The 17,224-nt window shown below is 35.1% G+C and overlaps 1 protein-coding gene across 3 annotated transcripts in view; it reads left to right on the plus strand.

The window, feature by feature from the left end:
• Positions 1 to 17,224, plus strand: part of SMC6 (structural maintenance of chromosomes 6) — an 88,898-nt gene that overhangs the window by 38,921 nt on the left and 32,753 nt on the right. For all 3 annotated transcript variants that reach the window (XM_054472388.2, XM_054472399.2, XM_063648934.1), the window contains 6 exons: positions 179 to 383; positions 6,470 to 6,584; positions 7,825 to 7,985; positions 11,925 to 12,060; positions 13,312 to 13,392; positions 14,842 to 15,012. In XM_054472388.2, the coding sequence (XP_054328363.1) occupies positions 179 to 383; positions 6,470 to 6,584; positions 7,825 to 7,985; positions 11,925 to 12,060; positions 13,312 to 13,392; positions 14,842 to 15,012 (869 nt within the window). The remainder of the gene's footprint in view (positions 1 to 178; positions 384 to 6,469; positions 6,585 to 7,824; positions 7,986 to 11,924; positions 12,061 to 13,311; positions 13,393 to 14,841; positions 15,013 to 17,224) is intronic.

The raw sequence follows: 17,224 nt of genomic DNA on the forward strand, positions 1-17,224 counted from the left end.
TGCTTTATATAAAAGTATGTTAAATCATTTATAAACCATGATTAAGTGATCTGTAATGTCATTTAAACTGCTTTATATAAAAATATAAGTCATTTATATGCTATAATTAAAGAGGAGTGATGTTAATATTTCAAAATAAGTATTTATAAGCCCTTCTGTAATTTTCTCTCACTTTTAGGAGCTTGCATTCATCTTCGGGACCCAGAACTTGCTTTGGCTATTGAATCTTGCTTAAAAGGGCTTCTGCAGGCCTATTGTTGCCATAATCATGCTGATGAAAGGGTCCTTCAGGCACTCATGAAAAGGTTTTATTTACCAGGGACCTCACGGCCACCGATAATAGTTTCTGAGTTTCGGAATGAGATATATGATGTAAGACACAGGTAAGGCATTAGTAATTGAATATGTTTCTGGCTTTGCTTAATCATATGCAAGATTGGAAAGAGTTAAAACACTTTTAATGTTAATCATATCTTTACCACTGATTTGTAAAATTTCATCAAGCCACTTTAATTTCTGTCTAGGTATTAGTTCTAGGCGTTAGAGAAACATAGATAAATACTCCCTACCATTGAAGTTCTTATATGTGGGAGACATTACAGGGAAACAGATGTAGTATGGCTTAGAAATTACACCAGTGAGGAAAATGATATGACCAAATTAAGAGGGAGGGCCTGAGGAAGAACATTGGCACCCATTACACACAGTTAAATTTTGAAGGTGTTTCACAGAATCCGTAAAGAGCAGTAATTGTGTTCTTAGATGACCTTAACAAGTCTTTTCAAGGGAGCTCAGTACCCAAACTGGCTTCTTTGCTAACTACTGGCTAATACTTTAAAAATGAATGTAGGCCAGGCACAGGGGCTCATGCCTGTAATCCCAGCACTTTGGTAGGCCAAGGTGGGCAGATTGCTTGAGCTCAGGAGTTTAAGACGAGCCTGGGCATCTTGGGGAGACCTGTCTACCAAAAATACAAAAAAATAGCCAGGCTTGGTGGTATGTGCCTGTGGTCCCAGCTACTTGGAAGGCTGAGGTGGGAGAATCGCTTGAGCCTAGGAGGTGGAGGTTGTAGTGACACAGCGAGCCAAGGTCATGCCACTGCACTCCAGCTTGGGTGAAGAATGAGACCGTGTCTCAAAAAAAATGAATGTATACATCTATTCCCAGATGACATTTTAAAATTTCTTTTCTCTCCCATCTCCACTTTTTAAAATAAACCTTCTTTTTAATGAAGTCTAATGCGATGTCTCTCATATTTGGTAAATTAGTGTGTGATTAACTCATGTTAATAGGTAGATCAAGGACGAATTCAGAGAGGAGTTGAGAAATCATCAGTCTTTTAACTGATGAGTTTGTCAAGTGATAGAAAAAGTTAATTGCCTTGTAGGCAAATAGAATTCTGTGTGCAAAATGCATGGAAGCATGACATTGGGAGTTATTCTGCAAAAAATAGCATTTGCATTTTTGATAGGAAGAAACAGCACAGAGATTTGGGCAAAATCAATAAAATTTGTTAATTGAATGCAAGGGAAGGAAAAATCAGGATGACTCCTAGGTTTCTGATTGGAGTGACTAGCTGAAGGATGCCATCATTTGTGAGGAATGTCCTCCTTGAATCCGAACTGTCATTTTAGGACCAAAGAGAATAGTCCTGGCCATTCTGGCAGGGCCTGCTCTGTGAACTGCCACAAGGACTCTGAAGAAGAGTGCCTGGCACTGCCTTGCTGGCACATTGTGTGTCCCAGCCTGTGCTTCTAATCACTTAGCCACGAAACACATGTGACAAAGGATCCAATGTATGTGTCATAATGCCAGTTTTCTTGAAAGTAGGTGAGTTTATGTGCTGAGAACAAGGGCCTCAGGAGTTGCTAGGAGGTACCTTCTTTAAGGGTTTAGATTGGCTGCCAAGGAGAATGAGAGAGGAAGCTGACTCAAAGTCTGCTTAAGATATAAAAGCCTAGTGGCTACAGGATTTTTCACTAATAATGTTTCTTTAGAGATGTGAGTGGAGGGAGAGTCTGTACTGTTAGATAAATATTAGAGTTTTTTAGAGTGGGTAGGTACTGCAGAAAGGGAAGAGGGAAGCAGTTGAGTGTTTTGTTGACAAACTAGTTTAAAGAAAGAGAGGCCTACGAGAAAGTGTTTAGACCCACCTCAGTGAAGTTAGAGAATATGCTTAAATGCATGATAAGTCTGGAAGGATAGGAGGTTGTGGTAAGAGTGAGAAATTCAAGTTGAATGGAACAGGTCTAGGGGATGACAAAGTCCATGTTTTGGCTTCAGGAGCAGGTAGCTGAAACACAAGTTGTTGGAGTTGTGGAAGAAACTAGATTCTAATCCTTTTGGGTGTTGACAGGATATTGACAAGAGTCTTGAGTATGTCTAACATTCGGTTAACTTTACCTGCCTTGTAAACATTTTGAAGGGGTGATTTTTTTCTGTGTTTGAAGAAATTTTTTGGTATGAATTATGGTTCAAATGCCAAATATAAAAACTGGCTATATTATTTTAATGTGGAAAATAATAGTAAAATATTATTAGGGTATTATAATGCATCAGATACATAGGACTCATTTCAGTCATTTAGGCTTACGCTAGATAACCTTAACAGAGGTACCTAGGAAGGTGCCTAGCTCATAAGGAGTATTCAGAAAATGTGCTTTCCTTTCCTATAAAGATGGTCTTGTTTCTTCTTTTCAGAGGACATAGAAGCTACTAAACTATTACTCCTGCTAGTATGCCTGCATTTGTACATCTTGCCCCCATCTCAAGAGAGATTCTTTCTGTCTGAGGCTAGTCTACTTGTGCCTTGAATCACATACTTTCTTGCCTGACTCTATTAACCATTTAAAAAAATTATTTCAGCCCTCTCCTGAGCCTTAAACTTTCCTGTTAAATTTTCTCTCGTTTTAAACATGGTAGGTCTCTGATTTGCGTTTCTTCTTTTAAAAACATACGTCTGCTAGGGGAGACTGCATTCACTCATAGACTTACCACTCTTAGTCCCTGAATGTTAATTACATTCTCCAGTTATTTCCTTGTTGCCGAATCCAGTTGATATTTACCTTCTCTCAAGCATTAGATACTATTAAATACACCTTCTTTCAAACTTCATATTCCTTTTGTTACTATGACACCATTTTCTTGGTTCTCATACTCTTTAGGTGTTTCTCAGCCTATTTTGTGGGCTTTTCTTCATCTCCTTCTGGTGCTCCCCACAGCTCTCTTCATAGTCTGTTATAACTTCTCACTTTATATCTTCTTATATTTGGAGAAATTAAAAATACGCCAAATTTAGACCAGTCACGGTGGCTCACACCTGTAATCCCAGCACTTTGGGAGGCCGAATCAGGTGGATCATTTGATCCCAGGCATTTAAGACCAGCCTGGGTAATGTGGTAAAACGCCGTTTCTACCCAAAATACAAAAATAAACTAAGCATGGTGCTATGTGCCTGTGGTCCCAGCTACTCAGGAGCCTGAGGTGGGAGGATCACTGGAGCCCTGGAAGTCAAGCCTGCAGTGGGCTGTGATCGTGCCACTGCACTCCAGGTGACAGAGGGAGGTCCTGTCTCAAAAAAATAAAATAAAAATACACCAAATTTTAATCATTTTTTTTGCTATATTTTAACTTAGTGGTGTTTTTCCTTTTACTTGGCTTTAGAAATCACATCTTTTTATCAAATGATTTAAGTATAATTAGGATGAAAAAAATCATTTTGTCCTGTAACTCCGCTTACCAGTGAGGCCTATTATACTTGACTAGATTAGATTTTCTGTGCACTTTTTCCTTTGTCAGCATGTTTTGTTTAGACTTTCTGCTTAACATTGTTTGTGAACCTATGTCCTATTATCTTCTTGTCCCCTGTCACCAACATCTCATTACTAATATTCCTTTCTACTTTTGGCTCTGCTAGACTGATTTTGTATCCTCCCTCAACATACTGTTAATTGTAATATAAGCCAGTATGAGGTAAATCCCAGGGACGAATAGCAAAAGGAAGAAGTAGTTGTGACTTGGTGCTTAGAGGAAACTGGTAGTAACAGCTTCATGTAATGATGGCCTTTGGCTGCCCCAAAATGGTGACACCTTCCTAGTGTCAAAACCTGTGCTCTCAACAGGCTATCGAGAGTCTACATTTCACCAGAACTGCCTACCACATCCTCCCCTCTTAGACTCCTACTCCCTTTCTTGATTTCCTTGTTCCCTACTTTGTTTCATTGACTGCCTGACATTTCTAGAGCACCCACACCCTATTCTTTCTTATCCTTGTTTTTTTTCCACCTGAACTCTGTCCTAAAAAGCCATTTACCTGCTACTGTCTCTTTTCTCTGCTTCCCTTTTCAGGAAAAACTCAAAGGAGTTGTCTGTGTCTCTAATTTCTTTCTACCTTCTTTCTTGAACCTTCTCCAGTCAGACTTTATAATTTCACCACATACCAAAACAGCTCTCATCAAGGCATCAGCAAGCCTCACTTTGCTTAACTCAGTTAACTCAAAGTCATTACTATTCACTAATTTTACTTACTGGCAGTATTTGCCCTTGATCCTTTCATTCTTCCTGAAACACTTTTTCACTTGGCACCAAGGACCTCACTCTTCTCGTTTTCCTAATTCTCTAAGTGTTCGTTTTTGGTATCTTTTGCTTCTTCCTCCTCACTGCTGACTGTACCAGTGCTCCAGAACTCTTCTTGGTGTGCACTTCTCCCTAGGTGAACTCATCGGATTTCATGGCTTTACAGATCATACATTGATGACTGTGAAACTATGTTTGTAGCTTGCCTTTTTCTTCTGAACTCTATAATATAATATACTTAATATATATTTTTCACTTAGATGCCCAATAAGCATTTCAAACTTACCATGTCTGAAAGCCATACTCCCGATTTCCACCCCAAAACCTGCACTTTCAGTAATCTTCTCCATCTTCATTTCTCTATTGCAGAGTCATTCTTGACTCCTTTCTGCTACCCCACATCCTACTGGCTGTACTTTAGAAATATATCCAAGATCTGACCACTTGTGTGGTGACTATACTGGCTGACGCCATCATCATGTTTCCCTTGAGGATTGCACAGGCTGATCTCCTTGCTTCTGGTTACTGGGCACCACAGTCTCAGTACAGCAGCCAACATAAAGTCAGGTCATGTTGTGCCTCTGCTCAAAGGACTCTAAACTTTGCTATTTTCCTTATCACAGGGCTGACTGTGACCTCTAGGCCTGGGTGATCTGTCCTCTCACCATCTTTCTTATCCTATCTCTAGAAACACTTCCCTCCCTGATCTGCCTACTGTGGCAATCTGTCTCCTTGCTTCTCTGACACACCTTTTAGGGTCTTCGCGATTGCTCTTCCCTCTGTCTGAAATGGTCTTCTAAGGTTACTTATGTGACTATATCATTTCCTCAGGTATCTGCCCAGTGTTACCTTAGTGAGGCTTTTTCTGGTCTTTTTTGTGTGTGTTAAAAAGCACCATAAGCTGCCCTTCCCTTCTTTTTCTTTATTCTCTGTCTTCCTTCAAAAAAATGTAAGCTCCATGAACAGGGTGTAGTCTGTTTTGTATACTGCTCCCTTTATCCTCTGAAACAGCACCTGGCACAGAGTAGGTGCTCACTAAATATGTGTTGAATTAATGGATAAATAGGTATAAAACATGCGTGCAAAGATACTTTGTTTTGGAATTCTAGGACTAGGAAAGCACTAAGAATGCTACCACCATCTCCTCCTCCTCAGCCATTCATTGCTCCTGTACCTCCTATTCTTAGTATGTTCATTTTTCAGTGCTATTAATAGCTCAATGGTTTACATTTTAGTTGAAAGATTGTCTCTTTCATGAGGCCAAATTACAATTCATAAGAATATCTTTTCTTTCATATTTCCTCTGTGTTGGGAATAAACTTTGCTTCAGTTTTTCTTTTCTCATATCAGGGAAAAGATTGTTTAGCTGTTTATAATGAATTTTAAAGAATTGACTTATGTATGATAACTGTATGAGATTTAAGGAAATTGTAATTATTAATTATAGTAGGCAGCAGGGCATATTGATTAAGAATCTGGACTCTAGAGCTGAGCTGCCTGGGTTAAATCCTAGCCCAGTTACATAACTAGCTTCATGACGTTGGGGAACATACTCAACTCTCTGAAGCATCCTCATCTGAAAAAAATATGGAGAGAATAATACTATTTATCTTATGTGGTTGTTATGAGGATTGAATGAGCTAATATTTGTAACATGCTTATAACAGTGCCTAGCACATAGTATTATATAAATGCTAAATAAATAAACCTATGCAGCTATGTTTTCAAATGTTACCAGATATTTGATATTGTCTTGTTATTTATAATTTCCCACATTACAAATATATATGGAAAATATATACTCTATTATATATATATATACACACGATTTTCATATGTATATATTTATAATTAAAATTTGCTAAGTTAATCCTCCTGTATTTTTGTCTCCTAGAGCTGCTTATCATCCGGAGTTTCCAACAGTTCTGACAGCTTTAGAAATAGATAATGCAGTTGTGGCAAATAGCCTAATTGACATGAGAGGCATAGAGACAGTGCTACTAATCAAAGTAAGACCTCCAGATCTTTGCTGTATTTTATGTTATTGTTAAATTTTTAAAACTGAAGATGATTATATAAATTCCTATTCCCCTTTTATCATAGAGTTGTTGATGTGTTTCACTATTGTACTTTTACCTGATAGGAAAATCTGTAGGATAATATAGAAACTGGTTGATTTGTACGTTTTCTGCCCCATGGAACTTTGTAACTTTCAGCTGTTCTTTGTAAAATCATTTCACAAATTCATATCATTCTTTTGGTGCATGGTGCTATAAAATTTTTTGGTTCATTTTTGTTTGGCTGCCAAATTTATTTTTTATTTGCCCTTACAGGTACATATATTATTCTACTTAAATATTTTGCTTGATATCTTATGACTTCTTTTTCATATAACTTTGTACTCTGTTAGATAAATCAATATTTACTGTTTATCTGTGTAGGTGTTTTTATGTGCTTGTTAGATCACCATATTTTGTTTCCTCTGTTGGCATAAATTTGCTGAGAAGGGACAAGGTGATTTATATTGTCTTGTTATTTAAAACAAATCTGTAATCAAAACAAACAAAAGTCTTTTTTTCTCATTAATAGATGCTAAGAAGGGTCTAGATAACTCAAATGTGTGTGTGTGTGTGTGTGTGTATATACATATACATATGTTCATATTGTAATTATTTGTGGGCTCTACTCATATTTTAGAATGGTACTTGAGAAAAATAATGAAGGCTTGTTGTAAAGGTCTGTCCCCAGAGAGGTTGATTAGGCCTTAATTAACCTAATCTTCTTTTACTTCCTCCAGGACTTAAATATTTCCAGACGTTCCCTACATATTTCAGTATATTAATCTTTTATTGGAATTTGCTGTTCATTCATATCTTTTCTAGGGTGTAAAAGTCATTTAGAAAAAATAATTAGTATGATCTGGTCTATAGTCTATATTTTCACATTAAAAAGCACTTTGAATAGTTTTAACTTTTAAATAGATAGCAATATTCGAATTTAAAAATAAATATACACCAATTTGTCATGAAGCATTGTTTACTAAACTGTTTTAAGACTTTTTCGTTTTAATTCTTCTAACCTTGAAAGTTTTTAAAATTCTTATATTTAACTTTATGAAATTATTTGAATGTTTTAAAAAGAATACTTGAATCATATTAAAATAATAAGGACGAGTAACATTTTGAAATTCCGTACATCAGAAAAATTTTCACATCGTCTTAAAAAATTTATTTTCTTCTATTCTTTTAGAATAATTCTGTAGCTCGTAAAGTAATGCAGTCACAAAAGCCACCCAAAAATTGTAGAGAAGCTTTTACTGCTGATGGTGATCAAGTTTTTGCAGGACGTTATTATTCATCTGAAAATACAAGACCTAAGTTCCTAAGCAGAGATGTGGATTCTGAAATAAGGTTAGAGTCAAGTTTAGCTTTACTGTATTATTCCCACTGCTTCCTTTGGGGTTGATTTTCTTTCATACTACACTTTTAGTGGTTGTTTCAGTGAGGACGTGAGTAATCTATCTCAGTGCTTGGTCTTAAAACATCACTTACCTAGTCATAGAATTCGAGATTGACAGTTATCTTGCATCTCACTTTAACAACGGCATTCAGGACTGATAATCCAGAACGTATTCCTTCAACTGGATCATTTGTACACTATTTGTTACTTGTCCTCAAGGAGATAGGAGCTTGACTCAGAATGTAAATCAGCTACATCACTGTGCTCGCTGTTTAGTTTTGCCCATTTGTCTCAGAGAGGATACAGCAGGCTGGTTTACATTTTGGCTCAAGCTCCTTGTAATGTCCCTGATTGGTACTTTGAGTTGCACAGTTCTAGAAAGAAGATCAATTGACATGATTAGAACACATGCCTAGGAAAATACAGCTACTAGAAGAGACAAATTGAGAAGTTAAACGAAAAACTAATAAGAGATTCATGAGCATGCAGAAAGAAATTTTGGTATCAAAAACAACCCCATGATTTCTCAACTGAATTCATTCGGTTGATGAATTGATGGTTTGGGCCTGAATTAATGACTTAGAAGATTTTCAGTAGAAGAACTTAGGACTTAAGTAAAAGAAATGTCTAAGAAAACTGAGCAAAAAAAAAATAATAATAAATTATAAATGACTTGTATGTGTAGGGGAAATGAGAGTTTTGTTGAAATAGATTTCTTCTAGTCATTTTTATGTGATTATGGGAGAGCAGAATAAAGGAAAATAACCATAATGGATGTTGGAAAGTTTAGTAAAACACCAATTAGCAATAGAAAAAGTTGAATGACTAGCACCTTGGTGTTCTGGCAATTGCTTTTGTTTATTATCTCAATGCCGTTTTCAGTTACAAAAGTACACATAATGTGTAAGCAAGCCCTTAGAATGATTACCAGGGTGGTTCATAAAAAAAATTACCTGTGAATTTTTGAATTGTTAAAATGCTGTAACATTTTAATGTAATCTTCTGAAGTATGCTCTTTAAAATTTTATTCTTTTATTTGTTCTTTCAAACAACAAATACTTAATGGGTATCTAATATTCCAGGCACTAACCACGGCAGAAGACACATAAGGAAACAAAGTATTAATATACAAAACTTCTCTACTGGATCTTAAATTAAGGGGAAGATAGACTATAAATGAATACTAGGTTGGGTGGTGATCAGTGCTGTGGAGACAAATAAAGCATACTGTGGGGCAAGAGAGTGACGAGTATACTACTTTAGATAGGCTGTCGGGAAAGATGTATTCATCCCACACAAACAACTCACATACTCAGCTCAGGCTTAATATATTTTTCATTAGGTAACATGTTCTCTATGTAAAAACTCAGTAAAAAAAACTAAGGAGGACCACTACATGAAAATGTATAGGAATTAGTTTTACCCAGTAAAAACAAAGTTGTAAAATTTATTAGTTTTATTAAAGTTACATTGATTGCTTAAATTTATTCTGTATGTTCAGAAAAATTGTATAATAACAATATTGTCTTGCTTATTCTGTTGGTTTTCATTTTTGGCTTAGGCTGTATTTTCCAAAGTTTGTTTACCTGGCAATTTTGTTTTTTTTTTTTTGAGACAGGGTCTCACTGTGTCACCCAGGCTAGAGTGCAGTGGCAGGATCTTGGCTCACTGCAGCCTCTGCCTCCGGTGTTCAAGTGTTTCCTGTGCCTCAGCCACCTGAGTAGCTGGGAGTACAGGCAAACACCACCATGCCCAACTAATGTTTGTGGAGACAGGGTTTCACCATATTGACCAGGCTGGTCTCAAACTCCTGGCTTCAAGTGATCTACCCACCTCCACCTCCTAAAGAGCTGAGATTACAGGGGTAAGCCACCGCACCCGGCCTGGCAATTTATTTTTTTAATTTTAATTTTATTTTTTTTGAGACAGGGTCTCACTCTGTCGATCAGGCTGGAGTGCAGTGGTGCAATCTTGGCTCACTGCAACCTCCGCCTCCCGGGTTCAAGCTATTTTCCTGCCTCAGCCTCCCGAGAAGCTGGGACTACAGGCACGTGCCACCACACCCGGCTAATTTCTGCACTTTTTGGTAGAGACAAGGTTTCGCCATATTGATCAGGCTGGTCTCGAACTCCTGACCTCAAGTGATCTGCCCGCCTCAGCCTCCCAAAGTGCTGAGATTACAGGCGTGAGCCACCGTGCCCAGCCGCAATTTTTTTTTTTTAGCAAAATTACTGTTTGTTAATAAAAGTTTAGGTTTATATATGATAAAATAAATATTTCATATTAAATCCTGAGGGCCCATATTACATTTTTGCACCTGGCCCCATTTTTATCAGAAATTGCATTATTCTCTTCCTTTCCACATTTTTATCATTTATTCAGCTAACATTTATTGAGCCTTTTTTTTTTTAATTTAAAAATTCTAGCAAGGTAGCACAGTTGTTTTACATACCAGTAAATGTTGTGTATACTATTATTTTATGTACCAGTAAAAAGGAAATAAATGCTAATTGAACCACGAACTGCAAAATGGTTTCAGATTTCAGAGATGTTAAAATGTGGAGAAATATGCATCTTAGTGGAATATGGCCAGCTCCAGGGAATATCCCCCAGACCAGGGAAAAGTTGTTCTTAACTACAAAGGTAGTTCTCTTCCACCAAGCACACAGCTTTGGAAGACAGATACTTGGATTAGTGAGGAAAAGATCACTTCTGAAGCCATTTAACTCTGCTGTATGGAGACTCATTTTTATGAATTTGGAATCTGGTACTTTATTTATTCTCCATGTCTTCTTATTGTCGTCCTGTTCTTCCCCTTCACTCCTCACACATTCGTTGCGTTTATTCACCAACAGAAGTATTAAGCTATTAGTTTTATCTGTTTTAATCACTCTCTGTCTTTTTGTATTTCTTTTTATCTTCTCCCCTAGTTGGTCCAGCTGATAAAAAATTTAGAGAATACAATTCAGTTCTCTCTTCTCCCAGATTCACTCTTATGCTCCTGTAGTACTATGGATATATAATCTAGTATCCTGTTAACATTTTAATGTTATAGTTTATTTCCTGGTTTTGTTTTTTTTTTTGAGTTACATCTTAATTCTGTTTCTACTTCTGTCTGCCACTATGCATAATACTGGCACACATAAGTCATAAGTATATTTGACCCTTGAACAGTGCAGAGGTTAGGGGCACTGACCCCCAATGCAGTCAAAGTCTATATAACTTTTGACTCCCCAAAAACTTAATAGCCTACTGTTGACTGGAAGCCTTACTGATAATATAAATAGTTCATTAATATATATTTTAGATGTTATATGTATTATGTACTGTATTATAATACAGTATATACAGTACAGTATATTATACAATATACTACAAATATAGTATATTATACCATACAGTATATCATATATTATATTCTTACAATACAGTTAGCTACAGAAAAGAGTATGTTAAAATCATAAGGAAGAGAAAATATATTTACTATTAATTAAATAAAAGTAGATCTTCATTAAGGTCTTTATCCTTATTGTCTTCACATTGAATAAGCTGAGGAAAAGGAGTGGTTGGTCTTACTGTCTCAGGGGTGGCAGAGGCAGAAGAAAATCTGTGTATAAGTGGACCCACATATTTCAAACCCTGCATTGTTCAAGAGTCAACTCTACTTGTTAAGGAAATAAGTAAAACTTGATTTCTGTTTAGAATGTTTTTTGAAATGTCTGCAATGATTTTCATGATTAATAGCTTGGTAGGATTATGGAACTGGTTTAACTGAAAAGGATTTAGCACATAACTTACTATAAATAAGGCTTTCTTTGTAAAGGTCTAAAGTATTTGTAATATTGAGAAAAAGATTTAAAGTATTTTTTATCTTCTCCTTTCCTATCAAGTGACTTGGAGAATGAGGTTGAAAATAAGACGGCCCAGATATTAAATCTTCAGCAACATTTATCTGCCCTTGAAAAAGATATTAAACACAATGAGGAACTTCTTAAAAGGTGCCAACTACATTATAAAGAACTAAAGGTAAAAAAATAATAATAATAAACCTTCTTTTGTTTTTTTCAACTTACTACTACCAAGTTGATTTTAAGATCCCATTATTGACTCTGAGCAATTCTCAAACCTTTTGGCCTCAAGCCCCTTTACACTCATCAAAGAGCTTTCATTTATGTGGGTATATCTATCAACGTTTACATTTTTAAAAATTAAAACAAAATTTAAGAATATTTATTAATTCATGTATTAGTCTGTTTTCACACTGCTGAAAAAGACATACCCAAGACTGGGTAATTAATAAAGAAAAAGAGGTTTAATGGACTGACAGTTTCACATGGTTGGGGAGGCCTCACAATCATGGCGGAAGGCAAAAGGCACGTCTTACATGGCGGCAGCCATGAGAGAAAGAGAGCCAAGCAAAAGGGGAAATGCCTTATAAAACCATCAAATCTCATGAGACTTACTCACTACCACAAGAACAGTAGGGGTGAAGCTGCCTCCATGGTTCAATTATCTCCCATCGGGTCCCTCCCACAACACATGGGATTATGGGAACTTGAATTCAAGGTGAGATCTGGGTGGGGACACAGCCAAACCATATCAATTCATTTAAAAATAGTAATAAACTTAGTTAACAGAAATATTTTTTATTTAAAAAAACAAAGCTTTGAAACCAAAAAGATTTTGTGAGAAGATTGGAATATTTTTTAAGTATCTGATGTCCAAGTTTAATAAAATTCAATTAAATAGTTATATCAGTTTTTGCATTCAGTCTGTTGTGGTATTACAAATCATATATTTATAAACCTTATATACACTCATGAGAAAATGCTAATAAAAATGGCAAATAATGTCTAATTGTTTTTACGAAAATAGTTTTGGCTTCACAGACCATCTGAAAGGATATCAGAAACCCCAATAGGTTACTTGGATCATATTTTGAAAACCACTGGATTAGAATAATCATTCCATAACTTGAGACTTTGGATGTTTCAGAAAAATTTTTCTCGATGGACTCAACAGTGCTATCATTTAAAATGCTAAGATGGATTACTTATATCTCTTTTGCATGGGAATGGATTAGTATATAAGAATGATATGGCAGAATTTATATGTAATTTCCTTTGGTTGATTTAATACTAATGTACCCCTTTCATTAATTATGGAATCCTTCTTTTTTATCAACATTATAGAGCTTTGTAGATTAATACATCCTTCCCAAGATTTTTGGTTTAAATTTTTTTTTATGTTACTAAAATCCAAATACTTTTCTTTTAGATGAAAATAAGAAAAAATATTTCTGAAATTCGGGAACTTGAGAACATAGAAGAACACCAGTCTGTAGATATTGCAACTTTGGTAAAATACTTTTTTTCAATTTAAATGTAATATTAAAGGGTAAAGCCACCATTTAGGTTAATGGCATCAACTCAGCTTTTTTAGAAAGTTCTTTTAATTGAAGCTATCTTTATGATTGCTGTCTCCATTCACCAAGAAGGTAAAAACTACCTGGTATATAGCCTTCATATTTTTTAATGTTTTGTGTATATATAACTTTCATGCGTAATAATTGATTTTGTCTTCTATCACATGGAAAAAAACTTTACCAAAACTTAATTGTATTTCTAAACAAGGGCCCATCAAACCCTGCTACTGAGCATAGTGTTTTTCACATAGGCACTCTCAGAGTTCATCAGTATCAATATGAATGGGCACAGATGTCAGGATCATCTTTTAGTCAGTTCTAGTTGGTGTCTTGTTTTTTTTTTTTTCAAATAAGTATTTTTCATTTTAATTCAACACATTTTTTACTGTATTTTTTTTTTTCGGGAATCTGTTTATGACACTTAGCTTTTTCTGAGTTGCAGTAAACAGTGAATTAGATAAATGGCACAGTTTTGTTAAAGTGAGTAAATATTTATTGAGTGTCTGCTCTGTATCAGAAAGCATATTAACTGCTAAGGAATACAACAGTGCACAAAATGGAATAAGTCTCAGTGCTAGTGAAGCTTTACTCTGATAAGAATTTGTCTCCATTTTTTACTAGTAGTCTTTTCACTTTCTGCTTTTTATTTTTCTGCTTTAATTCCTTTTTTTGATAGACTAAATTTTTGTATTATTATTATTATTATTATTATTATTGTTTTGAGACGGAGTATCACTCTTGTTGCCCAGGCTGAAGTGCAGCGGTGCAATCTTGGCTCACTGCAACCTCTGCCTCCTGGGTTCAAGCAATTCTCCTGCCTCAGCCTCCCAAGTAGCCGGGATTACACAGGCATATACCACCACACCCGGCTAATTTTTTGTTTAGCAAAGACAGGCTTTCACCCTGTTGGTCAGGCTGGTCTCAAACTCCTGTCCTTAAGTGATCCACCCGTGTCGGCCTCCCAAAGTGCTGGGATTACACACATGAGCCACTGCACGTGGCCAACTAAATTTCTTAAACATATGGATAATATCTTATTTATCTTTGTTTACTTAGCATCTAACATATTCTCTGGCACAAGATATATATTGTATAGTTTGGAAAAAATGAATAGATAGAATGAAAGTTATTCTTTTTGATTATGATCTTAAGCAGAATATTGTCTCCTAAATGTCATCCCTTCTGATTTTTCAGCTTGTTTTCCTCTACTTCCTAATTTACCATTAAGAGTATAAAAATATTCTAGTGTTCTTTCTATTTGTATTTGATCTGATTTGCATATAGCCTATAGTTTCTCCTCTCTCAGAATTATTTATATGTTTCTTCTATTTGAAAACTTAAAGTATTTTAATTAACCCTATATGCTGTTTAAATTTTATCAGGAAGATGAAGCTCAGGAAAATAAAAGCAAAATGAAAATGGTTGAGAAACATATGGAGCAACAAAAAGAAAATATGGAGCATCTTAAAAGTCTGAAAATAGAAGCAGAAAATAAGTATGATGCAATTAAATTAAAAATTAATCAACTATCAGAGCTAGCAGACCCACTTAAGGTATATATTTTTGATACTGTGTTACGTATGTATTTTATGTTTTAGTTTTATATCCACATGTACTCAATGGATACTGGCCTAAAAGAATTTTTGGTTAAATGTAAATAGCATAAAAATTGAATATAAAGAATGGTGGGAACCAAACTTTCATCATTAGATCAATTAGTATTAAACACTTCTGTTCATGGCTTTAGGAGAATAAATCGCCAAATTTCCATTTCTCCTAGAGGATTATAGCTTTTTTTTTTCACCTCTTTATGATTTTTAAAAATCAGAACCAGGAGCAGAGACGTCTCGTACATGTAGAATGTCTCTGTGCTTGCTTGTTGTCCCAGCTTTGCTTCAATAACTCAAAGATTAGTTGCTGTAAAAGCCAACTTGAAATAAAGTACTACTCATCTCTTGTTTGTCAGCTACCTCAGTTATGTTTCAAGCTGAATTCAATTGACTTTATTTTTAGCACATACTTTTTGAGACAAAATTGACCATGAAGTTTTTCATAATATTCCCTTGTTATTCCTCATAAATCTGATCAACAGAGAAAAAATAAACTAAAGAAAAACAAATAGACTGAAACAAACAAACAGCATCTTAGGGACCTGTGAAACTATAACAGAATAGTTGACATTTGTATTGTTGGAGTCTTAGAAAGTGAGGGAAAAGAGGGCATGACTGAAAAAGTACTTAAAAAAGTAATGGCTAAACACTTCCCAAATTTGGCAAAAAGCATAAACTTACAGATTAAAGAATGTATGTAAACCGAAAACAAGATAAACCCAAAGTAATCTGCAATAAGACACATTACAGTGAAACTTCTGGAAATTAAAGAAAAGGTCTTACAGATAGCAAGAGAAAACCTTATATAGAAAAGGATTTTTGAGTGACAGCATATTTCTCATCAGAAACCATGGAGGCCAGATGGAAGTGGCACATTTTTCAAGTGCGAAATGACCTGTCAACCCTGTGTCCACCAAAAATATTTCCAAGCAATAAAGGAAAAATTCAAGATATTCTCAGATAAAGGCAAACTTAGAGAATTTGTTAGGAAAAATAAAAGGGGGAATCTTGGAACATCAGGAAGGAAAAAAAATGAGATAAAAATAGGAAAAAATGCAATAGACTTTACTTCTTGAGTTTTAAAAATTATGTTTAGAAGGCTAGCAAAAATTATAATATCTGAGATGATTCTAAATGTATGTAGAGGAAGTATTTAGGACCATTATATTTAAAATGGGGAAAAGAAAAGGGATACAAAAGGGAGGTAAGATTTCTATCCTTCTCAAACTGGTAAAATAATTATGCCAGTAGACTGTGATGTTTGGTGTATATAATGTAATACCTACCGCAGCTACTAAAAAAGCTATACAAGGAGATGCACTAAAACGTACTACAGATAAATCGAGATGGAATCCTTAATGTATGTTGGAATAACCACATGGGGCAGGAAAGAGAAGACAGATGAACAACAGAATACAAAAAATAAAATGACAGACTTAAATTTAGACTTATTTGTCTAAATAAACAAAAGACAGATATGGACAGAGTAGATTAAAACATGACTATATGCTCTCTATAAATAGCTCACTTCAAATACAGCCATATAGGCAGGTTGAAAGTAAAAGGATGGAAAATGGTACATCTTGCAAATAATAATCAATGGAAAACAAGAGTAGCTATATTAAAATCAGATGAAGTGGACTTCAAAATAAAATTACCAGAGACAAAGAAGGGCATTACGTAATGACAAAAGGTTCAGTCCACCAAAAATACATAGCAATTCTAAGTATGTGTGCAACAAATATTAGAGCTGTAACATAAGGGAAGCAAAATCTTATAGAACTTCCTCAATAATTGATAGAGCAACTATACCAAAAATGAACAAGGATATAGAAAAACTCAACAGGATCTAATCATTATTTATATATTGTTCAGTAAAATTTATCCATTTAAAGTGTATAATTCAATGATTTTTCATGTATTCAGAGTTGTGTAACCATTTCCACCATTTTAGAACATTTTCATCGCCTAATAAAGAAACCCGTACTGATTAATAGTCACTCCCAATTCTCTCCTGTCCCCATCCCCTGGCAAAAACTAATCTACTTTCTATCTCTGTAGATTTGCCTATTCCAGATATTTCATATGAGTACAATCATATAGTATGTGGTCTTTTGTTAGCATAATGTTTTCAACTTAGCATAATGTTTTCAAG

The sequence above is a fragment of the Pongo pygmaeus genome, chromosome 12 (assembly GCF_028885625.2).
Source record: "Pongo pygmaeus isolate AG05252 chromosome 12, NHGRI_mPonPyg2-v2.0_pri, whole genome shotgun sequence".
Lineage (NCBI taxonomy): Eukaryota > Metazoa > Chordata > Mammalia > Primates > Hominidae > Pongo > Pongo pygmaeus.